At 59.4% G+C, this 19,142-nt stretch overlaps 2 protein-coding genes across 4 annotated transcripts; both read right to left on the reverse strand.

Annotated features, from left to right (window-relative positions):
• Positions 1-1,193: 1,193 nt before the first annotated feature.
• On the reverse strand, positions 1,194-6,656 carry DOK4 (docking protein 4). Of its 2 annotated transcripts, XM_071567315.1 has the most exons (9): positions 6,574-6,656; positions 5,402-5,617; positions 4,410-4,517; positions 3,946-4,060; positions 3,730-3,849; positions 3,450-3,639; positions 3,009-3,147; positions 2,797-2,920; positions 1,194-2,702 (listed from the first exon to the last, which is right to left on the reverse strand). In XM_071567315.1, exons 2-9 carry the CDS (start codon positions 5,465-5,467, stop codon positions 2,578-2,580), a joined length of 987 nt encoding a protein of 328 aa, XP_071423416.1. In that variant the 5' UTR covers positions 5,468-5,617; positions 6,574-6,656; the 3' UTR covers positions 1,194-2,577. The 2 variants fall into 2 exon arrangements, with proteins under 2 accessions (XP_071423416.1, XP_071423417.1); XM_071567316.1 differs by lacking the exon at positions 4,410-4,517.
• Positions 6,657-7,495: 839 nt separating this feature from the next.
• CCDC102A (coiled-coil domain containing 102A) lies at positions 7,496-14,241 on the reverse strand. Of its 2 annotated transcripts, none has more exons than XM_071567400.1 (9): positions 14,170-14,241; positions 11,839-12,416; positions 10,526-10,728; positions 10,302-10,410; positions 9,943-10,059; positions 9,650-9,859; positions 9,223-9,393; positions 9,028-9,131; positions 7,496-8,035 (listed from the first exon to the last, which is right to left on the reverse strand). In XM_071567400.1, exons 2-9 carry the CDS (start codon positions 12,358-12,360, stop codon positions 7,909-7,911), a joined length of 1,563 nt encoding a protein of 520 aa, XP_071423501.1. In that variant the 5' UTR covers positions 12,361-12,416; positions 14,170-14,241; the 3' UTR covers positions 7,496-7,908. The 2 variants fall into 2 exon arrangements, with proteins under 2 accessions (XP_071423501.1, XP_071423502.1); XM_071567401.1 differs by lacking the exon at positions 14,170-14,241 and adding an exon at positions 13,705-13,722.
• Positions 14,242-19,142: the final 4,901 nt, after the last annotated feature.

The following is a 19,142-nucleotide window of genomic DNA, read 5'->3' on the forward strand; positions in this document are numbered from 1 at the left end:
ATTTGCTTTGGAGGGAGCATTGCTTGCTGATGCTGATTGCTGCTTGTGACATTATCTCCTGAGGAGAGCAGCACCCCTCCCGCAGGCAGCCGGTTGTTCACTCACCCAGCACTGTGTTTAAAGCAGATGTTTGAGGCCGGGGTGGGTGACATGCTGCAGAAGGCAGCACTGCAGGGGAGCCCAGCTAGGTCAGGCAGGCAAAGCTGTACTTACAGACTCCTTTGGAGCAAATTCCACCCCTGCACTGTGTAACCTTTCTGTGAGGAGCTGGGTGGCAGGGGGTCAGCTGACACCTTCCAGTGTGCCCACAGTCCTGAGGGTTTGCTGGGCTGGAGCTTGGTGCAGGTCCCATACTCTGACCTCCTGGCAGCTGCTGAAAGGCTCCAGCAATGGTCTGGGTCACCCCTTCTCCTCCCCTCCATCAGGGGCCAGTGTGGCTTGGGATGAACTTCTCTGTGACACTTTCCTGGAGAGGCCTGCCACTTTCTGTACCATGGGGGCAGGGAGGGAGGGGAAGGCATGTGTGCGCCCCTGTTCTTGTCCCCAGCGTGGACATGGGGCACGGGGATGGCTCAGGGAGGGGTGATGTCGTGCTGAGCTGGAGAGAGCAGCCCATGTCAATCAGTACTGCCTTCCCCTCCAGGGAAAAGCTGCTGCAGCCCGGCTGCTGCTTCCATGTCCTTGCCATGGCAGAACTGGCAGCAGCATGGCTCCCCATGTCCCTGTCCCTGGAGGCAGCACTGCATCAGCTGGCATGGCTGTCTCACCTTGAGGCCAGCACTGCCAGGCAGTCGTGGCATGGATAACTTATCTGGGCACAACCACAGGAGAGCTGGAAGATGGTGTGGCTTCAAACTCCTTCACCTGGGGACTTGGAGCCACCACTGCTCTGGCATGTCCCTGGAGCTGCAGGCGGCGAGTCAAGGGATGACACTGGAGTGCTGGCATCCTGTTTCGCTTGGGGTTGCTTGATGGGGAGTGGCAACTTGCTCCACTCTTCTCCCTTTCCCAGCGGTTTTAGGGCTTCACTTGAAATGTCCTGGCCATGGCTGGAGGCAGAACAAAGCTCTGAGCCAAGTTTGCTGCCAGGAGCCTCAGGAAATCTCCCCCCATCAGCATTTTTCTCTCTGGCAGGCGCTACACCCACTTGCGCTTCCCGAGCGCACTTGGATGGAACAGACAAACAGGAAGGGTGGATGTGGATAAGGATTGTTTATTCATTGAGCAACTCCTTAAAAAACAGAAAACTCAAAACATTTTTGGTAACAAATGTTAAGTCTTTTCCAGATGAGGTGTGTAGCCAGGAAAAGAGAGCAAGTTACACCTCTCACACAGGGAAGGACGTGCTGCTGGGCAGTGCTGGGGTCTGACAAGCCCCTCCATGTTCGGCCATGCTGCAGGGAGTGGCCTTGCTCTGTCCCAACGTTCCCCCAGCCTCAGCCACAAGCTACACCAACCCAAGACACAGTATTTACAGACCACAGGTTCCCACATCACAACACTCCCTGTGCCCAACACATGGACGTGGAGCTTTAAAGGGCAGAAATAAACCCACCAACCATCCAACCCAGACAGAAAGAAGACTCCAAAGAAACACCAAGGTTTGCACAGCAATAAAAAGATAGCCCTTCTAAAGGAGGTCAATAAATAGAACTAGGAAAAAATCAATTGCTTTTGAGTTCAGCACATAAAGCCCAATTCCCCCCGGGCAAGGGCTTTTACCCAGTGGATGAGGGGGGAGCGAGGGCTATGGGAATGCACAGAGGAATGCAGCTCTCCTCCCTTCAGCATGGGCTTCTCTGCCCTGGGACTTCCTATATCCACAAAGCTGCCCCTCAAGAGACAGATGCTACTGGCCAAAACCAGTCCTGGGATTGCCCACCAGCAGATTAACCAGGGGCACAGCAGGGGCACACGGCTGTAGATGGAGGAGTGAGGGGTGCTGTGGTGGGGGAAGCCAGGGAGCTTGGCTCTGCCTGACCTCTCACCAAGCCAACCCCTCTGGAAGGAAAACCAGTTTCTCCTGAGACATCTCAATTCTACAGCGAGTCTAAATAGCTTGAAGTGCAAAAATCAGCTCAGGGTGGCAGGGTGTCTGCAGGATCACCCCCCTCTTCATGGCAGGGTGAGACCCTGCACCATCAGCCTGGCACAGCCACATCCTCCAGTGCTGCTCCATGCCTGTGGCAGGGCAATGCTCCAGTCTTCCTGCCTCACAGAAAATACTCTGAACTTCTTGACCCCCCCCCCACCTCTCTTCACCTCCCAGCTGGATCCCCAAGAGTCAAAAAGCTCTGAGCATCTGCCCGAGGGCTCTTCGGCAGCCACCACATTTGCATTCATGTGAGAAGGAAATATCTCTTTACAATACGGTTATTCAATATATATTTAAAGTCAGTCAAGGCTGATCCAGCCGTCGCCTCCACTAACGCCAGGGCACGAGCCAGCGCCTGCTCCCCGAGGTCTTGGCATGAATGTGCCAAGGTCTCCTGGGGATTCTGAGAGGTGGCTGTCTGTCCTTGCCACCCCTTGAGGAAGAAAAAGGGAACCCTTGCCACAGTCCCCTGCTTTGCCAGCTCATGGGGATGATGTGGGCTCCCTGCTTTCAGGGTTGTCACTTTTGGAGGACTTTGGCTTCAGCAAGATGAACCTGTTGAGGAGGTCGGTGTCCGAGCTGGCCTGGGCGCCCGCGTACGCCTCCCCTGGGGACAAAGCAGATGGTGGGCTCACTCAGTGGGGAAAGCCCCAGGGGCTGGAGGAGCAGAAGCTCCTTGGCAGGGGAACAGGGACACTCACCAGCATAGCTGGAGGACTCAGCCATGTTCTGGGAGCCGGTGATGTGGTGCCAGTAGGCGCTGCGGGGCAGCATGGTGGTGGGGGTGCAAGGGTAGGAGAAGTGCTCAGTGCCTTTGTTCAGCAGCTGTGGTGGATAAGAAGGGAACAAGGGTGACACAGGGTTCCCCGAGTCCCCCTGCTGTGTCCCCACCCCAGTGTGGGCTGGAGCTTACCCCGACGTTCTTCTCCATCTCCAGCAGGACCCTCTTGTGCTGCTCGGCGATGGCCAACGTGGCGCTGTGCACGCGCTGGTAGATCTGCTCACCCTCCTGTGTCTGGAAGGTATAGAGACCTTCCCCTGCGTCACACAACCTGCAGGGATGGGGCACCAGATGTCCTCAAGCCGAGGGATGATGAACAAAATCCATCCCACGTGGCAGCTAGGCCAGCTTCCCATGCTGTTAGAGCTGTCCCCTATGTCCCCTTCATGGTGTTGAGCTGGAACCAGAACCAGCTCCAAATGCCCCCACCATGGGGCACCCTATGTGGGCTGTGGCCACCACCCCAGCCTCAGGCCTGCCCAGTGGTGATGGCAGCAGTGCCATCTCCTGGAGCACCCAGCTGGATGAAGGCACCCAGCGGTGATCCCTGCCCTGGCAAGGGTGATATCTCACCGTCCAGCCTCGAAGGTGAAGCGAGTGGCATCGCGGCCGTAGCGGCGCAGGGAGCAGAGGGGCCAGGAGACCAGCTTCACCCGGGGGTTGTGCGTGTCCCAGAGGTAGATGTTTTCATGAGTGATCTGCAGCTTGCACTCACCATAAACGTCCAGGTTGGGGCAGGGGAGGAGGAACACGTTGAACCGGTCTGGAGAGGGGGAAAAAAATAGAAAATAAAATAATCCGTGGGGGGTGTAGCGAGGCAGAGCCCCAGGCAAGCACCCCGCGCCACGCTCACCCGTCTGCTCGCACTGCACGCCGGGCGCCAGCAGGTCGGGCTCCCCGAGGCTGATGTCGTTCAGGCGGGCGCCCAGGCACTCCACTGACAGCGTCTTGTACCACTCCTCCGCCTCCAGCTCTGCAAGGCACCACGGCAGCCCCTGGGCGACCCTGGCCAAGCCAGGGTGCCTCACCCAGCACCCTCAGCCTGGCTCCCCTGGGTGCTGCCCCGTACCTGAGTCACAGGTGAAGGTCCGGGCGGAGTCGTCAGTGAAAACGATGGCCACAGCCTGTCTCTTGGTCTCCTTCGGCAGCCGGGTGATGCATTTGACATTGCTGATCTCAGTGACCTGCAGAGGAGGTGGGGGGGGGGTCACAGAGGGCTGCACCCAGACCTGAGCTACTGCTCCCAGACCCTGTTTCCTGCTGTACCCAGACCCTGTTCCCTGCTGCACCCAGACCATGTCCCCCACTGCATCCACATCCTGTTCCCTGCTGCATCCAGACCCCAGATGCTGCACTCAAATCTCGTCCCTCTCTGCACCCAGACCCTGGCACCTGCAGCACTGAGACCCAGCCGTATCCCACTGGAGTGTACAGGGCAACAGCTGCCCAGCAAGATGAGGCAAGGAAGGATCTGCTTTGGCATAGGGCCCCAGCAGCGGCCAGCACCCACCATCCCTCCAGTGCACCCCTCACCTTGGGGCACCCACGCAGGCATGCTGACTTCTCATCCGGGTACTTCTCCAGGCGCTGGGGCCCTTTGCTGGAGGATTTCCGGAAAACCAGCCAGCAACGCCGGTAGATCTGCCGGACAGAGACGCGGCGGCTGCCGTGGGGTGTGTGGGGGTCCCCGTCCCCCACCCCGTCCCCATGTCTCCATCACCAGGACCTGTGCCTGGTTCTGCTGACCCTGCTGGCCTGGGGACAGGAGGGGATGCTGGGGATGGGGATAACTCGGGGCTGCCATCATCCGTCCTCATACCCCCGCCAGTGCTAATTACTGAGCTTAATTAATGAACACAGACAAAGCGCCCAAGGGGACCGCTGCCCTGGCATCTCCCCGTCCCCTCTCCCACAGCCCCTGCCTTCGGGGCTGGTGGGGCCATCGTACCCAGGCATGTCCCCCCCCCTCGAGCCCGCTCCCTCTTTGTTCTCCCTAATTAGCATGAAATTACCCAGCATGCTCGTTGCTGCCGGCTCTCGGCGATGGAGGCAGGCGACCAAACCCCTGACCCCCCACCTATGGGTGCTGCAATTCAACACCACCCTAATTTGCACTCAGCAGCCTCCTCTCCACCTTCCGGGGCGGAGCATCCCCGATGCCGAACTGTGTGTGGAGGGAAACTGAGGCACGGAGGGCTCACAGACATTCCCAAACCCTGGGTGACTTAGGACAGATGAAGGGGTGTCACCGGTGCAGGATCTCGCCGGTGCTGGATATGGACCCCTGGGGCCTGCTGGATAATTTAGGAACCAACAAGTGGCCTGACCCTGTCCCCCTTTACTCCTCCACCCCCCACCCCCCAGCTCTCAAAATGCCGCTTGTTCAACCCAAATCCAGGGGCACAGGATGCCGCAAGAGGGGCCCACAAGATGGACCTGGACTCCATCACCTCGTGAGGAAACCAGCACCCCAAATCCACGGGTGAAACCCACCATGACCCCAATTCATCAAGACCCCCACTCACCCCCAGCTTCTTGCTCTTCATCCTCACATAGCCCTGCTTGATGATGTCGTTAAAATTCGTCGCCATGGCGATGGCTCGATGAGGCGAGGTGCGGGCGAATATTTTGGGAGGGGGGGGCTGCCTTCACCTTTGCCCCCCCCTCTCCATCCTCTTCCTCCGTACCCCTCCTGTCTCACCACTGGCCCAGCTTGGTGCTAGCAGTGTCCCCCATCCTGGCTGGAAAAGAGAAATGACAGATCGACGGGTGACATCTTCCTCCTCCCCCTCCTCCTCCTCCTCCTCCTTCCTGTCCTCCTCCTCCCTTCGCTGCCTGAACCATCCGAGTGGAACAGTCCGGTGTTAACCCCTGACAGCACGGTGGGGCCAGGCCGACACACACAAGTGGTCCCTTGCCACCACCTCCAACATGTGTCCCGGGGGACAGCCACACCGGGCCTCGCCCACAGGTTTCCATCACCCCTCGCACTGTTCCTCCTTCCTTCCAGGCTGTTCGCTCGGGCAGCAACACGTCCCCGGCCGGGAATCAGTAGGGTTCAGTGTTAACGACCTCCTGTTGGCCAGGCCAGCTCTGGTGTGTGGTGTTTTGGCCCTAGCGCCCCATGCCAAAGGGACCCCAGCTCCCCAAACGATACCGCCCAGTGTAATACAGCCTCCCTCCAGCCCTGCCACGAGCTCGGCCTTGCTCAGCCTGGTCCCTGCTGGTTCCCCCAGTCCCAGGTAGTGGGACCAGGTGGGGACCAGGTTCCCTTTCCAGCTGATGAATTCCCATGTATAAGGCAGTAACCCAGGAAATACGATGGGGCCATCCCCAGGGATGCTCCTCCGTGTCAGTGACGGTCTGGTCCCCAAAGCCCAGCACCCAGGGGGATCCCGCTGGGACAGCACCTTGGGGACTTCCTGCTGTCCCGACCGAGGTCGGGGGCAGCGCTCGCCTTTGAGGGGTAATACTTCCCATTTCCTCCTGCCCCACTCCCCGACCTGTCACCCCGGCACTCCTATACCCGGCCCCCCCGACCCCTCCATCACCCTCAGGTCTCCCACCGGCACGTCCCTCCCGTCGTTGTCACCCGCCGGCCGGGTCGCCCCGACACTTGTCACCCCGAACCTCGGTCAAGCCCCGTCCCATGTCACCTCCTCCGCCCGCCACCGTTGCCCTCGGTCGCCCCCCTTACCCGGGCTCCCCTCTGCGGTCGGCCCCACCGGAGCCTCGGCGGCGCGGCGAGCCCCGGAGCCACGCCCATCCCGGTCACGCCCCTCCAGGCCCCACCCTCCGCCCCGGTACCCCCCCTTCACTCCCCCGGGATGCTCAACCCCAGCCACAACCGGCCGCCCTGGAAAGAGGTTTCCATCATTAGGCTTCAGAGGGAACACCCTGCGGCGACCGACGGGCGGCGGCAGCAGCAACCTCTTGCCGAACTGCTGTCCCTCAGCTCAGGCGTCTCCTCATCCCCGTGCCCCGTTCTTTGTCCCCCGAACTGTGTTTTACAGGGTCCCCACTAAAACTGCCCAAAGGAACCCCCACCCGCCGCAGCCTCACTTGTTGGGTTATAAAAATGTGAATGATCGCTGGAAATAAAAGGGCATTAAAAAACCTCTGTGAGCAGCAAAGAGCCGTGCTTTTAGCCAATCAATTAAAAGGCAGAGCGAGGGGATTAGCTCACCGAAATATTAATTTTTAATAAGGTTGTGTCTGAGCTTCTTCAAAGTCCCCAAGGCCCTGTGGTAGGGGGGGTAGGTTGTGGGTAATGGGCTGGGGTGGTCAGCACCACAGGGGAACACCCCTCCACCCATGGGTGGGTACCTCTACCTCTGGGCCAGCACCTCTGCAGGGTTAGCAGCTCTGCACCCACAGGTCAGCACCTCTGCATCCACTGGTGAACACCCCTGACCTCACAGGTGAGCTTCCCTGCATCCATGGGTGAACACTTGTCGTTGCACAGGCCCAGGGACAGGCTTCACCAACATGCTGGGCTGGTTCCCAGGAACTGGGACAGGGATGGCAGTGGTGGGCTGTGGCTTGTGGAGAAATGCCTGCTCTTCTTGATGTGTCCCCTCCCAACCCTCGCTCCCACATGAGGATAGACCAGCAGCTCACACCATCACCAGAGCCTGGGCCCTTCTGGGCTCTGTATTTATAATAAAAAAATCATATACAAATACATACATATATATAATATACATTAAAAAAATGGGGCAGGAGGCCATTGTGGCTGTCGGGCTCAGTGTTTCTCTCTGCCTGTGCCACCTCCTCCTGAGCTGCTCCATGACGCCGGCTTTGGTGGCCACATCTGTGTTCCTGGAGTTGCTAGTGGCTCTAGGGGCATCCAGTACTGTCCAAGAAGCAGTGTGTTTGGAGCATCCCTGGGCAAGTTCCTCCCCACCGCTCCATGTCTCAGTTTCCCCATCTATACGAGAGGCACCTCATGGCTGGGCTCCGTGGTGACACGCATTTGAGTGCAGAGGACCGACGGGGGATGTCCCTGCGGTGGTAGCACTGGCCCTGGGCTCTAGGGCACCTGGATCTGCAGGTCCTCGTCCTCGTCAGGGTCACTGGTCCCATCCCCAGCGTCGTCAGGGCCAAAGCGGGCGCTGCGCATCTTGCTGAAAAGCGGCGTGCTCTGCTGCCGTCGCAGCCTGCCAGGGGACAGCTGCAGCTGAGCCTGTCCCCTTGCACCCCTACAGCTTGACTGCACCCCAGGGGGACTCCTTCCTGCAGCCCTCACTAATCTCTGGGTGCAGAATCAGCCCCCTCAGCCTGAGCCGTGGATGGTGCTTGGCACAAGTGGGACACAGGCTAAGCTGGACATCACTGTGGTGGGCACCTCAGACCCAGACAGGAGTACAGAGCTGGGGGGGAATCATCCCCCCAAAATGAGGAACCCCCAAAAATCCCGGGAATCCCCATTCCCAGGAGCCTTCAGTGGTTTTAGCTTCTCACTCGCCCTTGCGAGTGAGAAGGAAAATTTATTTCATCAAAGGAAAATTTATGAAGCAAATATGAAATCCAAAGGCCCAGGATCCAGTGAGATCCAAACTGTATGCTGCACTTTACTGGAAAGCATGAATTATTTAGGAATGAGTACACAGGGAGGCTGGGGGGGGTGTGATGAAGCCTCCATCATTCCTCCATGATTTAATGCAGATGTCCCAACAAAATAAAGGATGATTATAAACACCCCTCCTCAGTGTCTCCCGGAACCATGGCATCGATCCCATGGCCATTTCAGCTCTTTACTGCTGGAGAGGCGAAGCAGGGTCAGGGAAAGTTTTTAAGGGCAATGAACACCAGCTCACACCTCCCAAAATGGTTTGGGATAATCAGAGCCTGCCCTGGCCCTGGTTACTGGTGGGTGCAACCCTAAGCAGCTTGAAACTAGGCTATGCTGGTCTCTGGGCAGCCTTTCGCTGGTTTAACTGGAAGGTCAATGCCATCCAGCTTGCAGAGGGGTGAAGGCTGTTCTGAGGGATGTTCTGTGCCTCTTCCAAAGATGTCGGAGAAACTTTGCCCACACTTAGCCTGGGGGTCAACCTGGCAGGTGCTGTTTGAGGGATGGTGGCAAGGAGAACATCACCCCACCCATAAGCCCTTGCTGGTCCCCACAGTGTCCCACCCAGTTCCTGCTCACCGGGACTGCAGGTGCTCCAGCTGCACCTGGAAGTTCTCACTCTGCTCTGTCTGCTCATCCAGCGACCGCTGCAGCTTCCGTGTCTGGTTGTGGGCCTCATCCAGCTGTGGAATGGGATGGGATGGTACTGTCAGCAGGCACAAAGGGAGCAGAACTGCCAATCCCAACCCCCTCCACCAGCATGAGCTTCCCCACCTCATCCTCAGCTTGGGCCAGCTCCTTTTTCAGCTCCTCTACCCTCAGGCGCAGCTTCTTCACCTCTCCCTCGTGCTGCTCCACGCGGCGGTTGGCGTGGGCCAGCTCTGCCATCTTCTCCTGGTACTGCTTCTTCAGCTTGGTGTGGATGTGCTTCAGGTCAGCCAGCTCCTGTGGTGGGCATGGGACAGGGGGCTGAGCAAGGGAGACCCACCCCCACCAAGTGCCCCCTTCTCCTTCCCCAAGGACCTCTCACATTGCCCCAGTCCATGACCCAGGCCTGATGAGCAAGGATAGGGTAACCACCACCCCTTAGAGGAAGGGTAGTGGCAAAGTTTGGGCTTGAGGGAGTCCTTGGGGATGTTGAGCCCCATGACAGAGTCACCCAGGGATGTGGCAGTGTGGGCCAGGATCACCCCCATGGCACCTTGTTCTTCTCAAAGAGCTCAGCCTGGATGGTTTTGAGGTCAGTGTCCAGGGCACTGGCTGTCTGGCGCCGCTTGCGAGCCAGCACCTCCTCCAGGTCCTCAATCTGTGCCCGCAGCTTCTTGTTCTCCCGCTCCAGGTTGAGCTTCTCCGTCTCCAGCCGCTCCCGACGGCCCCACTCGGCTGCATTCTCTGCCTGCAGCCGCTCCATCTGGGACAGGGACATGGGGTGGCTGGGGGGCAGCAGGGACACCCCTTGCTCCCTTTGCCACTCATGCTGGGGTTTGGCCTCACCTCTGCACGCAGCTCAGCCAGTTTCTTGTCCATGCTGGAGCGAGCACCCAGCTCATCCTCCAGGTCCTCAGAGATGCGCCCCAGCTCATCCTGGTGGATCTCCTTCAGGATGTTGAGCTGTGGGGGGACAGCACCCAAGGTGGGCAATGAGCACCCACCTTACACCACCTGCCTGTACCCATCCACCCAATCTCTGCAAATGGACCCACTAGCTCAATAGCACTAACGAAGACCCTTAATGAGCACCCTGCAGTTGGGTGGTGGCTGTGGGCCACCATGTCCAACCACCAGAATGTGCCATGCCTGAGGGGACAGGCCACTCCCACAGGGCACCCCTGCTCTCCAGGCACATTGCTTACCTGCTTCATCACCTCCTGCTTATTCTTGTTGAGCTCCTCGTACTTGATCTTCCACTGGCTGAGCTCACCCTCCAGCTTCTCGATGTTCTTGCTGAGTGCCAGCTTGTCCCTGGGGAGATGGAATGGTGGTGATAGTCAGCAGGACCCCACAGGACATCTCATCCCAGTGGGAACCAGGCTGAGATCAACTGGCACCCTGCAAGGATGATGCCACAAGCACTCACTCTCGCTCCTTGAGCAGAACTTTTTGGGACTCGTCCAGCCTCAGCTTCAGGGCAGTGACTTTGGTGGCATCCTCCTCCATGACGCTGACATCCTCCCAGAGCAGGCGGCTCCGTTCCTGGCGGCTGAAGGAGGTGCGGGGGCCCCGCTGCTCCCAGCTCTCATCCTGCTTGCTTGTCAAGATGTTTTCCATCAGCTCCAGCTCCTGTGACGCCATGGGTGGCCCAGCACAGGGGACAGCATGAGGGGGAAGCCCTGGCTTCCCAGCACCTACAGCATCCAGCCCTCACCCCACATCCAAGAGCATCCCTCTCTCCATTCCCCAGGGACCCCCTGAGGCTGATGGAGAGGGACTTGCCCTCACAGAGGAGCTCCCATACACCACCACACTGCTGCTGGCTCCCTGTCATGCTGGAAATTTGGGATAATACTGGTTTATGAAACCGATCTCACTGTGACTGCCATGTGGGTGATGTAGCAGCCACTCTGTGCATGCGGTAAATGAGCTGTAGAGGTTTTCTAGGGACAGGAAATCACTGGGGACCAAGTGAGAAGCCCATGGGAAATGCTCACATGAGCCTCAGATTTGCCATTCAGCAGCTGTGCTGTCAGGTGGACTGAACCATCAAGGTATGGCACCACAAGTGGTGACTCCTCTGTCATGGCAGAACCAACAGCTGGAGCAGCTGGGAGCATCCCTGAGGTGGCTCTCCTCGTGTCCCCTCCTTCCTCCTCCTCCTTCCTCCTCCTCCTTCCTTCAGCACAGATCTTTGCCAGAAGCCCATAGGGACACCCTGACATTTGAGCCATGCCGGGGAGATGCCACCAGCACTGTCAAAGCCACCATTCCCTGTACTGGCACACCAGCGTTTGCCTAATACCTCCAAAGTGAAAGCCCTGGGAAAGGAATCAGTGCCAGTGCCAAGCTGATCTCATTGCACAGGACTATGAGGGTCCCTGAACCTCCACATGACACTACTCTGAGGAGTCTGACCCCCCAGAGCTCTTCTAAGAAGAGTCTGACCCTCCCTGTGCTGCTCTGAGAGGGGCCTGTCTCCCATGTGCTGCTCCAAGAGGGGTCTCAGGCCAAAAACCTGCTCTGAGGGGCCTGGCACCCCCCATACTAATCCAAGAGGGATCTGACCACCCTGTACTGCAGTGAGAGGGGTCTGACCCTCCAAATGCTGCTCCAAGAGGGGTACCCTGCATGCTGCCCACCTTTGCAGGACAAGCAGTGGTGGTTTGGGGGTGCAAATGTGTAGCTGATGGGGATGAGGAGGTCCCCTGTCTGGCGCAGGCAGCCTGCCACCCTCACCTTGGCTTTTTGAGGCACCTCAGCCCCCACATCCCGCACAGGCTCGTGCTCAGGGCTGGTGTCCCCCTCTGTCCCGTCGGTGGCAGGTGGGCTGCCAGTGCTGGGCTGTGGCCGTGGCAGCGGCGGGCGCTCCTCCGGCCGGTCCCGGTCCCGGTCCCGGCGCAGGCTGGCCAGCTCCTTGGTGAGGGCCTCCAGGCGATGCCGCAGCTGCCGCACCTCCTCACGCGCCCTGTTGCGCTCTGCCCTCACCTTGCTCCACTTCTCGCGCCAGTTGGCCGTGCAGTCCGACCACCACCGCATCGTCTTCTCCATCTGGGCTGCCCGCGCCCGGGCCTCCTCCAGCTCCCGCAACCGCAGCTCTTCCCGCCCTTCCCAGTCCCCTTCCAGCAACGTCGGTGGGGGCCCGGGAGAGGGGGTCCCGCTGGGGGGAGACGGAGAGGACTCGGGGGCCAGCAGGGCCAGCAGCGAGCCCCCCGGCAGTGGCGGGGAGCCGGCCAGGCGCGAGGCCCCACTTTGGCTCATGGTGGGGCTTCCCTAGGGCATGGCCATCACCGTCGGCAGTGTCTGCACCCAGGGACCTGCAGGAGACAGGAGGGATCAGGGGGACCGTGGTGGGTGCAGTAGGTAGCTGGAGGGAAGTGGGAGCAGGGGCATTGTCCCAGGCTTTGGGGGGTGGCACATTGAGTGACAAGGTCCCTGGCATGGACTGTGGTCAGGTCAATGACGCCAGCTGCATCCTTGGTAATGATCCCAGCCAGGTCCCCAGTGATGTCCCCAGCAAGGAGCCAAGTGATGACTCCAGCCAAGTCCCCAGCAAAGATCCCAGGGAGGTTCCCAGTGAGGACTGCAGCCCACTGCCCAGCCACCGGCACCTTGTTCCAAGGTGGCAACACAGCAGGCATAGCCAGGCCATGGCACCTCTGCCAGCACAGTGGAGGAAAGACATCTACATGTTATTCGGGTGACATCATCTGCATGAGGTCATCTGATGACATCACCTGCAAGCTTTCAAGACCATCCCTGGTGCTGGGGGATTCAGCTGCACCCCAACAGCTACAGCAAGGTTACAGCCTGGATCCAGTGCTAGCGAGGCAGGAACAGCCCTGGAAGGACAGCCGGAGCTGCTGAACTGGCGTGGCAGCAGGACGTGTGCAGAGGCCACTGAATGTGCTCTCCAGTGATGCCTCAACAAAGGGCCAGAGCGGAGCGTCTCCATCCCAGCATGGACCTCACATCCAAGCATGGACCTCACATCCTGGCGCAGCCAGGCAGGCAAACCACCCCAGGAAACCTCAATGGGAGGCTGCCGCACGCCCTAATGGGATAAGTACAGGGTCCAGCCGTGGCTGGCTGCCTGCAGCTCCGGCAGGTTTTTGGGATGGTGCAGCCCAGATCTGCCACCAAATCCAGTCAGGCTGGGAGAGCTGGTGCAGGAGCAGCGGAAGCAGAAGCCAATGACAGTTCTGGGCTTTGAACGGGAGAAAAAATTAATTTTTCTAATGATATTTGCTGAAATGGTGAAGTTTTGCTAAAACTCGAAGGCAAGCCCAGGTCTGTGCTCTCCGGTCTGCGCCTGGCAGAATCCCAGGCACTGGCAGGACCTGGCACCAGCAGCGCCCACGAGAACACAGATGGAGCACAGGCACTCACACAACATCCACGGGAGTACATGTGGAGCACTGGCAGTCATGCAGTGCCCACAAACAGCACGTGTGGATTCCCAACATCCTTGGAACACCCATGGGGAGCACTTGTGGATCACAGACACTCATGAAACGTCCATGAGAGAGCACGCATGGCGCACGAACACCCCTGGAACACCCACGAGGAGCACGCGTGGATCACGAACAGCCCTGGAACACTCACGGGGAGCGCGCATGGATGACGGGAACCCCTGCAACACCCACGGGGAACTTGCATGAATCACGAACACCCACGAGAACCACGCGTGGATTTCCAGCACCCCCAGCTCCGGGGGCTCCCGGCGGGGCGGGACCGCCCGCCCCTCGCGCCTCCCCACTGGCCGCGGGCGCTGTCGCTCATCCGCTGCGGCCCGGGCGGCGGGAGCCGCCGCATTCCTCCGGTGCCCAGGAATTTCTCCCGGTCCGGTCCGCGACGGCCGGCACCGCCCGGCCCCGCTCGGCCCGGTCGGACCCCGCTCGGCCTGGCCCCGCCCGGCTCAGTACGGCCCCGCCCGCCCCGCCGCGGCGCGGCCCGGCCCGGCGCGGCCCCTGCGCCGCCAAAGTTTCTCGCAAGTTTCCCGGTGCCGCCGCCCGCCCGCCCGCGCGGTCCCGGCCGGCTCGGCTCGGCTCGGCTCGGTCCCTCACCCACCGGTGCTGGCGGCCCGCGCGGGCCGGGGCGCTGCGGACGAGTCTCCTCCTCCTCCCCCTCCTCCTCCTCCCGCCGCCGCTCCCGCCCCCCGCCCGCGCCCGGGGGCCGGTCCCGGCCGCGCTGCGTGTCCTGCCCCGTGGCACGGGCGGGGGGGCTGCACGCGTGGGGAGCCTGCGCTCGGGGGGCTTCACGCATGTCTCTGCGCCTGGGGGCTCTCACATCCGTGTGGGTCGGGGTTTGCCCGTGGGGACCTTGCCCGTGCGTGTTTCTGGGCTGCACACGCGTGTCTGCACCGGGGAGTGGGTAAATGGGCGGGGATGCGGCGGGGGACAAGACACAGCCACTCCAGTGTCCTCACGGGTGAGCGTGTCCCCGGAGGCCACGCGGCACTGCCTGCCGCACACTCACACGTACTGGTGCTGGCTCCTTCCTGCTCCTGAACGAGCAGAAAGCCCCCAAACTACCATTTTCTCCCGTTTTCCCCTTTGCTGGATGCTTTTCAGCCAAACTGGGAAACAGCAGCGGCCAAGAAGACTTATGTTCCATGGGACATGGAATTGATGCCATGGGACACCAACACGTCTTTCTACCCTAGGATCAAGCAAAGCAGGGAAAACGAAGTCAAGTTAAAGCAAAACTTTAAATGCCCGTACGTGTTCTTTCCAAGCCTGGAATTTTTCTGCTGGAAAGAACCCCAAAAAGCTGGAGGCGGGGGATGCTTTACTCTCCCACGCCCCTATCCCAGCGTTTTGTGCCAGGGGAACAGGCGCCTTCTCTTGCAGCCGGTGAAGCGATTTTGCAGGCCGTTTGGCCACAGCTGCGGGTGCGTGGCTGGGGCTTTGACCCACTCCCAGCACTAAAAGTTCGAATTTTTTTCCAAGTGTGTCTTTGCTGTTTGCTCGGACATTCGTGTCTTGGTGACACCAGCAGGCTCGAGAATGCATTGCAGCATCCTAGGATTTCTGGGCTACCCTTGCAAAAATCAAACCTCCTTGGTCTGGGTTATATCACCTAAGGATGTGGCCAATGACCCGTCTCTGTGGTGCAGGGACCATCCTCCTAGCACACTTCTCCAGCTCTGGGTTTCCGGCATGACCCAGGGTGCCTGGCCATGCCCAGCAAACCCCCTTAAATCCATCCTCAAAGGGCTCCCATCTTCATTATGGGTCACATGAACGCAGATGGTTGCCCCACACCATGAACTGAGACCTAGAGACTTGTTACATGAGTGCCTGCAGGCGCGGGGCAACCACAGGGTGGCATTGCTGCCCCATGATGGGCACTGGTGTGGCTGAGCTGTCCTTGCTCCCCACACTTCTGCACATGGCCACATTCCTGCAGTTGGACCCAGTATCCCCTGGAGCACAAGATGAAGCCTTTTCGGGTGGATCTAACCATTTTAGGGGGGAAAAATCATCTTTATTCCTTCATCTGGGGCAGCTGGCATTGCTGGGGTGCTGTGCTGTTGTGTCTGAGGTGGTATGGAGGACTCCGGCTCCATCCTGGCAATAGCCTCTCGAGCTGGAAGGAACTTACGAGGATCACTGAGTCCAATTCCCTGCTCCTTGCAGGACAATCTGAAATGAAACCATATGACTAAGCTTTGTCCAGATGATCCTTAACTCTGGCAGGCTTGATGTCATTACCACTTCCCTGGGAAGTCTGTTCCTGTGCCTGACTGCCTTCTCAGTGAAGAGCCTTTTCCTAACGTCCAAACTAAAATTCCCCTGAAGCAGCTTCATTCCATCTCCTGTGTCCCGTCACTGGGCACCAGAGAGTGGAGATCAGCACCTCATGCACCCTAGGAGCTCCTGGCACACTATACATCCCAGGCACCCTGGGCACAGCAGAGGCTGCAGACACAGCACAGATCCCAGGCACAGCATGTACCGTGGGCACAGCACACATCCCGGACAGTCTGGGCATCCTGGTACTCTGGGCACAGCACTGGGGCTCAAAGCCAAATTCCTGGATGGTGGGAACTGCTGGGGGGCTGTGGCTTGAGACCCCTGAGTGCTGTGTCTCCTGGGGACTGTGGCCGCATCCCTGCCCGTGATCCCTCCATTAGTGACCAGCACTGACCCTTTGCTTCTTATTAGAAGCGCCGTTTAAATGCGATGTGGGTCTCCTCCACTGCTGGGCGAGTCGTGCAGCTCTGCCCAGGGTTCCGCCGCCGGCGGCAGAGTCGCGGAGCCGGCGGCAGAGTCGTGGAGCCGGCGGCCACGCTCCGCAGTGTCGTTGGTGCAGGTCCCACTAGGTGGCACGAAGGTCGCGGGAATGGTCCAAGCTCGGGAATGTCCTCGCACAGGGCCGGCCGGTGGCGATGTGGGACCGCGGCCGTGCCGGTGAGCGGTGCCGAAGAGCACTTTGGCACATGGGAAGAGACGTCCGAACCCACCTGGGGAGCTGCCACTGCGCATCTTACAAGGGACAGTCAAAACCGGGGACTCTCCAGGTACACGCCTCCAATCCATTTGGTGCCAGCACGGCTGCGGGCTGGCGAGTGTGGATATAAGGCTGTGGCACCTCCGAACCCCTGCGACTCCGCGTTTTCACCCACGACAGCACCCCACCAAAAGCTGTCTCACTCGTCCCAAATCCAGCGCAGAGATGGAGGTGGGAAAATGGGTGAGTAGGGATTTGTCCTGGCATCGGAGGACGTGTCAGCGTGAAGGAGAGGATGGGAAGTGAGTAAGTGAACCGATAACTCGGCTTTCCTCCCACTCTCACTGAGGAAGACAGACCTTGAGCAGACTGAGCAGAGCTCTTCAAGGTGACCAGACACTTTATCGGAGTTTAGGCAATCCAGCCAATGGAAAATGAATAGCCAGGACAAACTGCAGGGACTGAATCCATCGGTTGGGGGCGGGGAGTCAGCCCTGAGCCCCATACACCGAGCTTCGCCTGGAACTTTATCCAGGCTTTTGCGTCTCATAACGCCTGAGATTTTGGAGCTAGGCATCCCGCTCTGTCCGCCGGGGTGCAGAGCAGCATCCCAGCACGGCAAATCGGCCTGTGGTCACAGCAGGGTCCTCACGATCTCCATGCTTGTAGCTTGGAGGGTGTGCCAGCGTGGTGCCATTTGCTGGTGCTGCCCGTTCCTGGTCTGGTGGCAGGGGATCGAGCACCACTGGGAGCCTCAGGGGGTGACACACTGCCCATCTTTGCCGAGTGACATTTCCCTTTCTGGCCCCTTCCCGCTTCTGGGCAGTAAAGGAAGCCGCTGGCTATTGTTCTTTGTTCCACGCACAAAGGGCAGCCAGCGTTGCCGCGTTCCCATTACTCCCTCCGGCGGCCTGGACAAAGCCTGTCCCGCCGGGGCTGTGTGCCCGCTCCTTCCAGCCCGCCGGGCACGGCGGTGCCCCCGGCTCACATCTCGCCGCGTGGCGATGAGCTGTGCATGGCTCACCGCTCCGGCGGGTGACTTCAGCTATTCAGTGGAAGCCTGGAGGTTTGGTGAGGTGCCAAGTGCTTGGATTTCCCCCCTGAGCCCCACCGTGGGAGAGTCACATCCCAGCACTTTCTGTGCCCCTTCTTCCCACCTCGAGATTTCGAGGTTTGTGGTGTGATTCACGCTGGTTGATAGTGCCTGTGTACACACCAACGCCGGTACATGAATACACACACCTTGTCCCGGTATCCGGTGGAGACTGGGAAACAATCCTTGGTGGTTACCTTCTGGCAGCAGGAACACAGCTCCCATGGGGCATGGTGGTCCTTGGGGAGATGACCCTGTTGGAGACAAGTAGGACATGCTGGTTCCCAGGTAGCTGAGCTCACTGGTGGTGACCAGTGGTCACCCTTTTCCCACCGTGCCATACTAGGAGCAGGGTCAAGACATGCCCTGAGGTCCCCTGGGACCACAGGTTGGGATCAAGCCTCCCACCACACCAGTATGATGATGCCAGGGCTGCCTAGGCAGGAGGAGGAGCTGGCCTCTGTAACCTTCCCAAGGTGAAATGCCATTTAGTTCCTGGGTGCCTTACCTGGCAGGAGGCCAGTGTCAGGCTTGGTGCCATTCTTTTTTACCTAGGAAAAGTGTCTCGGCTGCACCACAGTGCCCTCGGGCTACAGAAACAGCCCAGATCCCAGGGGCAAAGCTGTGGAATTATTGCAAATTCTACAAATTTTGGGGAAACAAGCAGCCAGGGAAGACACTGAATCTATTTGGAAATTAAAAGTTTGGGGCAAACCTTGGCTCCATTTTGGAATCTGCCTTTGGGACTTGGCTTCCAGGGAGCTGATGAGCCTGGTTCCTGCATCCCGTGGGAGCATCCTCACCTGGTGCTTGTGCAGATACACCCCGGGGACCAATTTCCCCCCAGATTCCACTGACATTGCTGGGAGTTTATTTGCAAAGCCAAGCCTAAACAAATAATCTGGGTTTATTGCTGTGCCAACGGTTGGGTTTTACAGCCTTGGCACCTGCTGAGCCACTGTTAACACTGACAGAGAAACCCAGACATAGGGTGGGGGGGACCCACCTCCCCATCTGATGTATTTCCAGAAGGGAGGCTGAAAAAGGTGGAGCAGCAACAATGGGGGAACATAAGCACCCTCAGCCACTCAAAAGCAGTTGTGATGCTCCCCTAGGCTCACTATCCTCCGAGATTCCCAAGGCTGCCCTGGCACTGCTCACCGGATTTGGATGAGAGATCTGAGGGCAGCCCCTCCCACCAGTGCTTATCTGTTTCCTAACCCTCATTCTCCCGCACCCTCCAGAGCAGGGCTGAGCCCTGCTTGTGGTTACACCTCCTCTGGGAACACCATGGTCTCCCAAAGGGCTTCGAGGGGGGTCTGGGCACCCTGGGCTGGGGCTGGAACGGCTTGGCAATGGGGCTGGCACAGCCCTCGGCTGCAGACGGCGCCGGTGCACCCCTGCCCACACTTGTCCCGTCGCGTCTGGCAGCAGCCTGGTGGGACGTGCCCTCTCCTGCCAGAGTTTGCCCATCCGAGACGCCTGCCTGCTGCCA

Source organism: Pithys albifrons, chromosome 12 (genome assembly GCF_047495875.1).
Source record: "Pithys albifrons albifrons isolate INPA30051 chromosome 12, PitAlb_v1, whole genome shotgun sequence".
Lineage (NCBI taxonomy): Eukaryota > Metazoa > Chordata > Aves > Passeriformes > Thamnophilidae > Pithys > Pithys albifrons.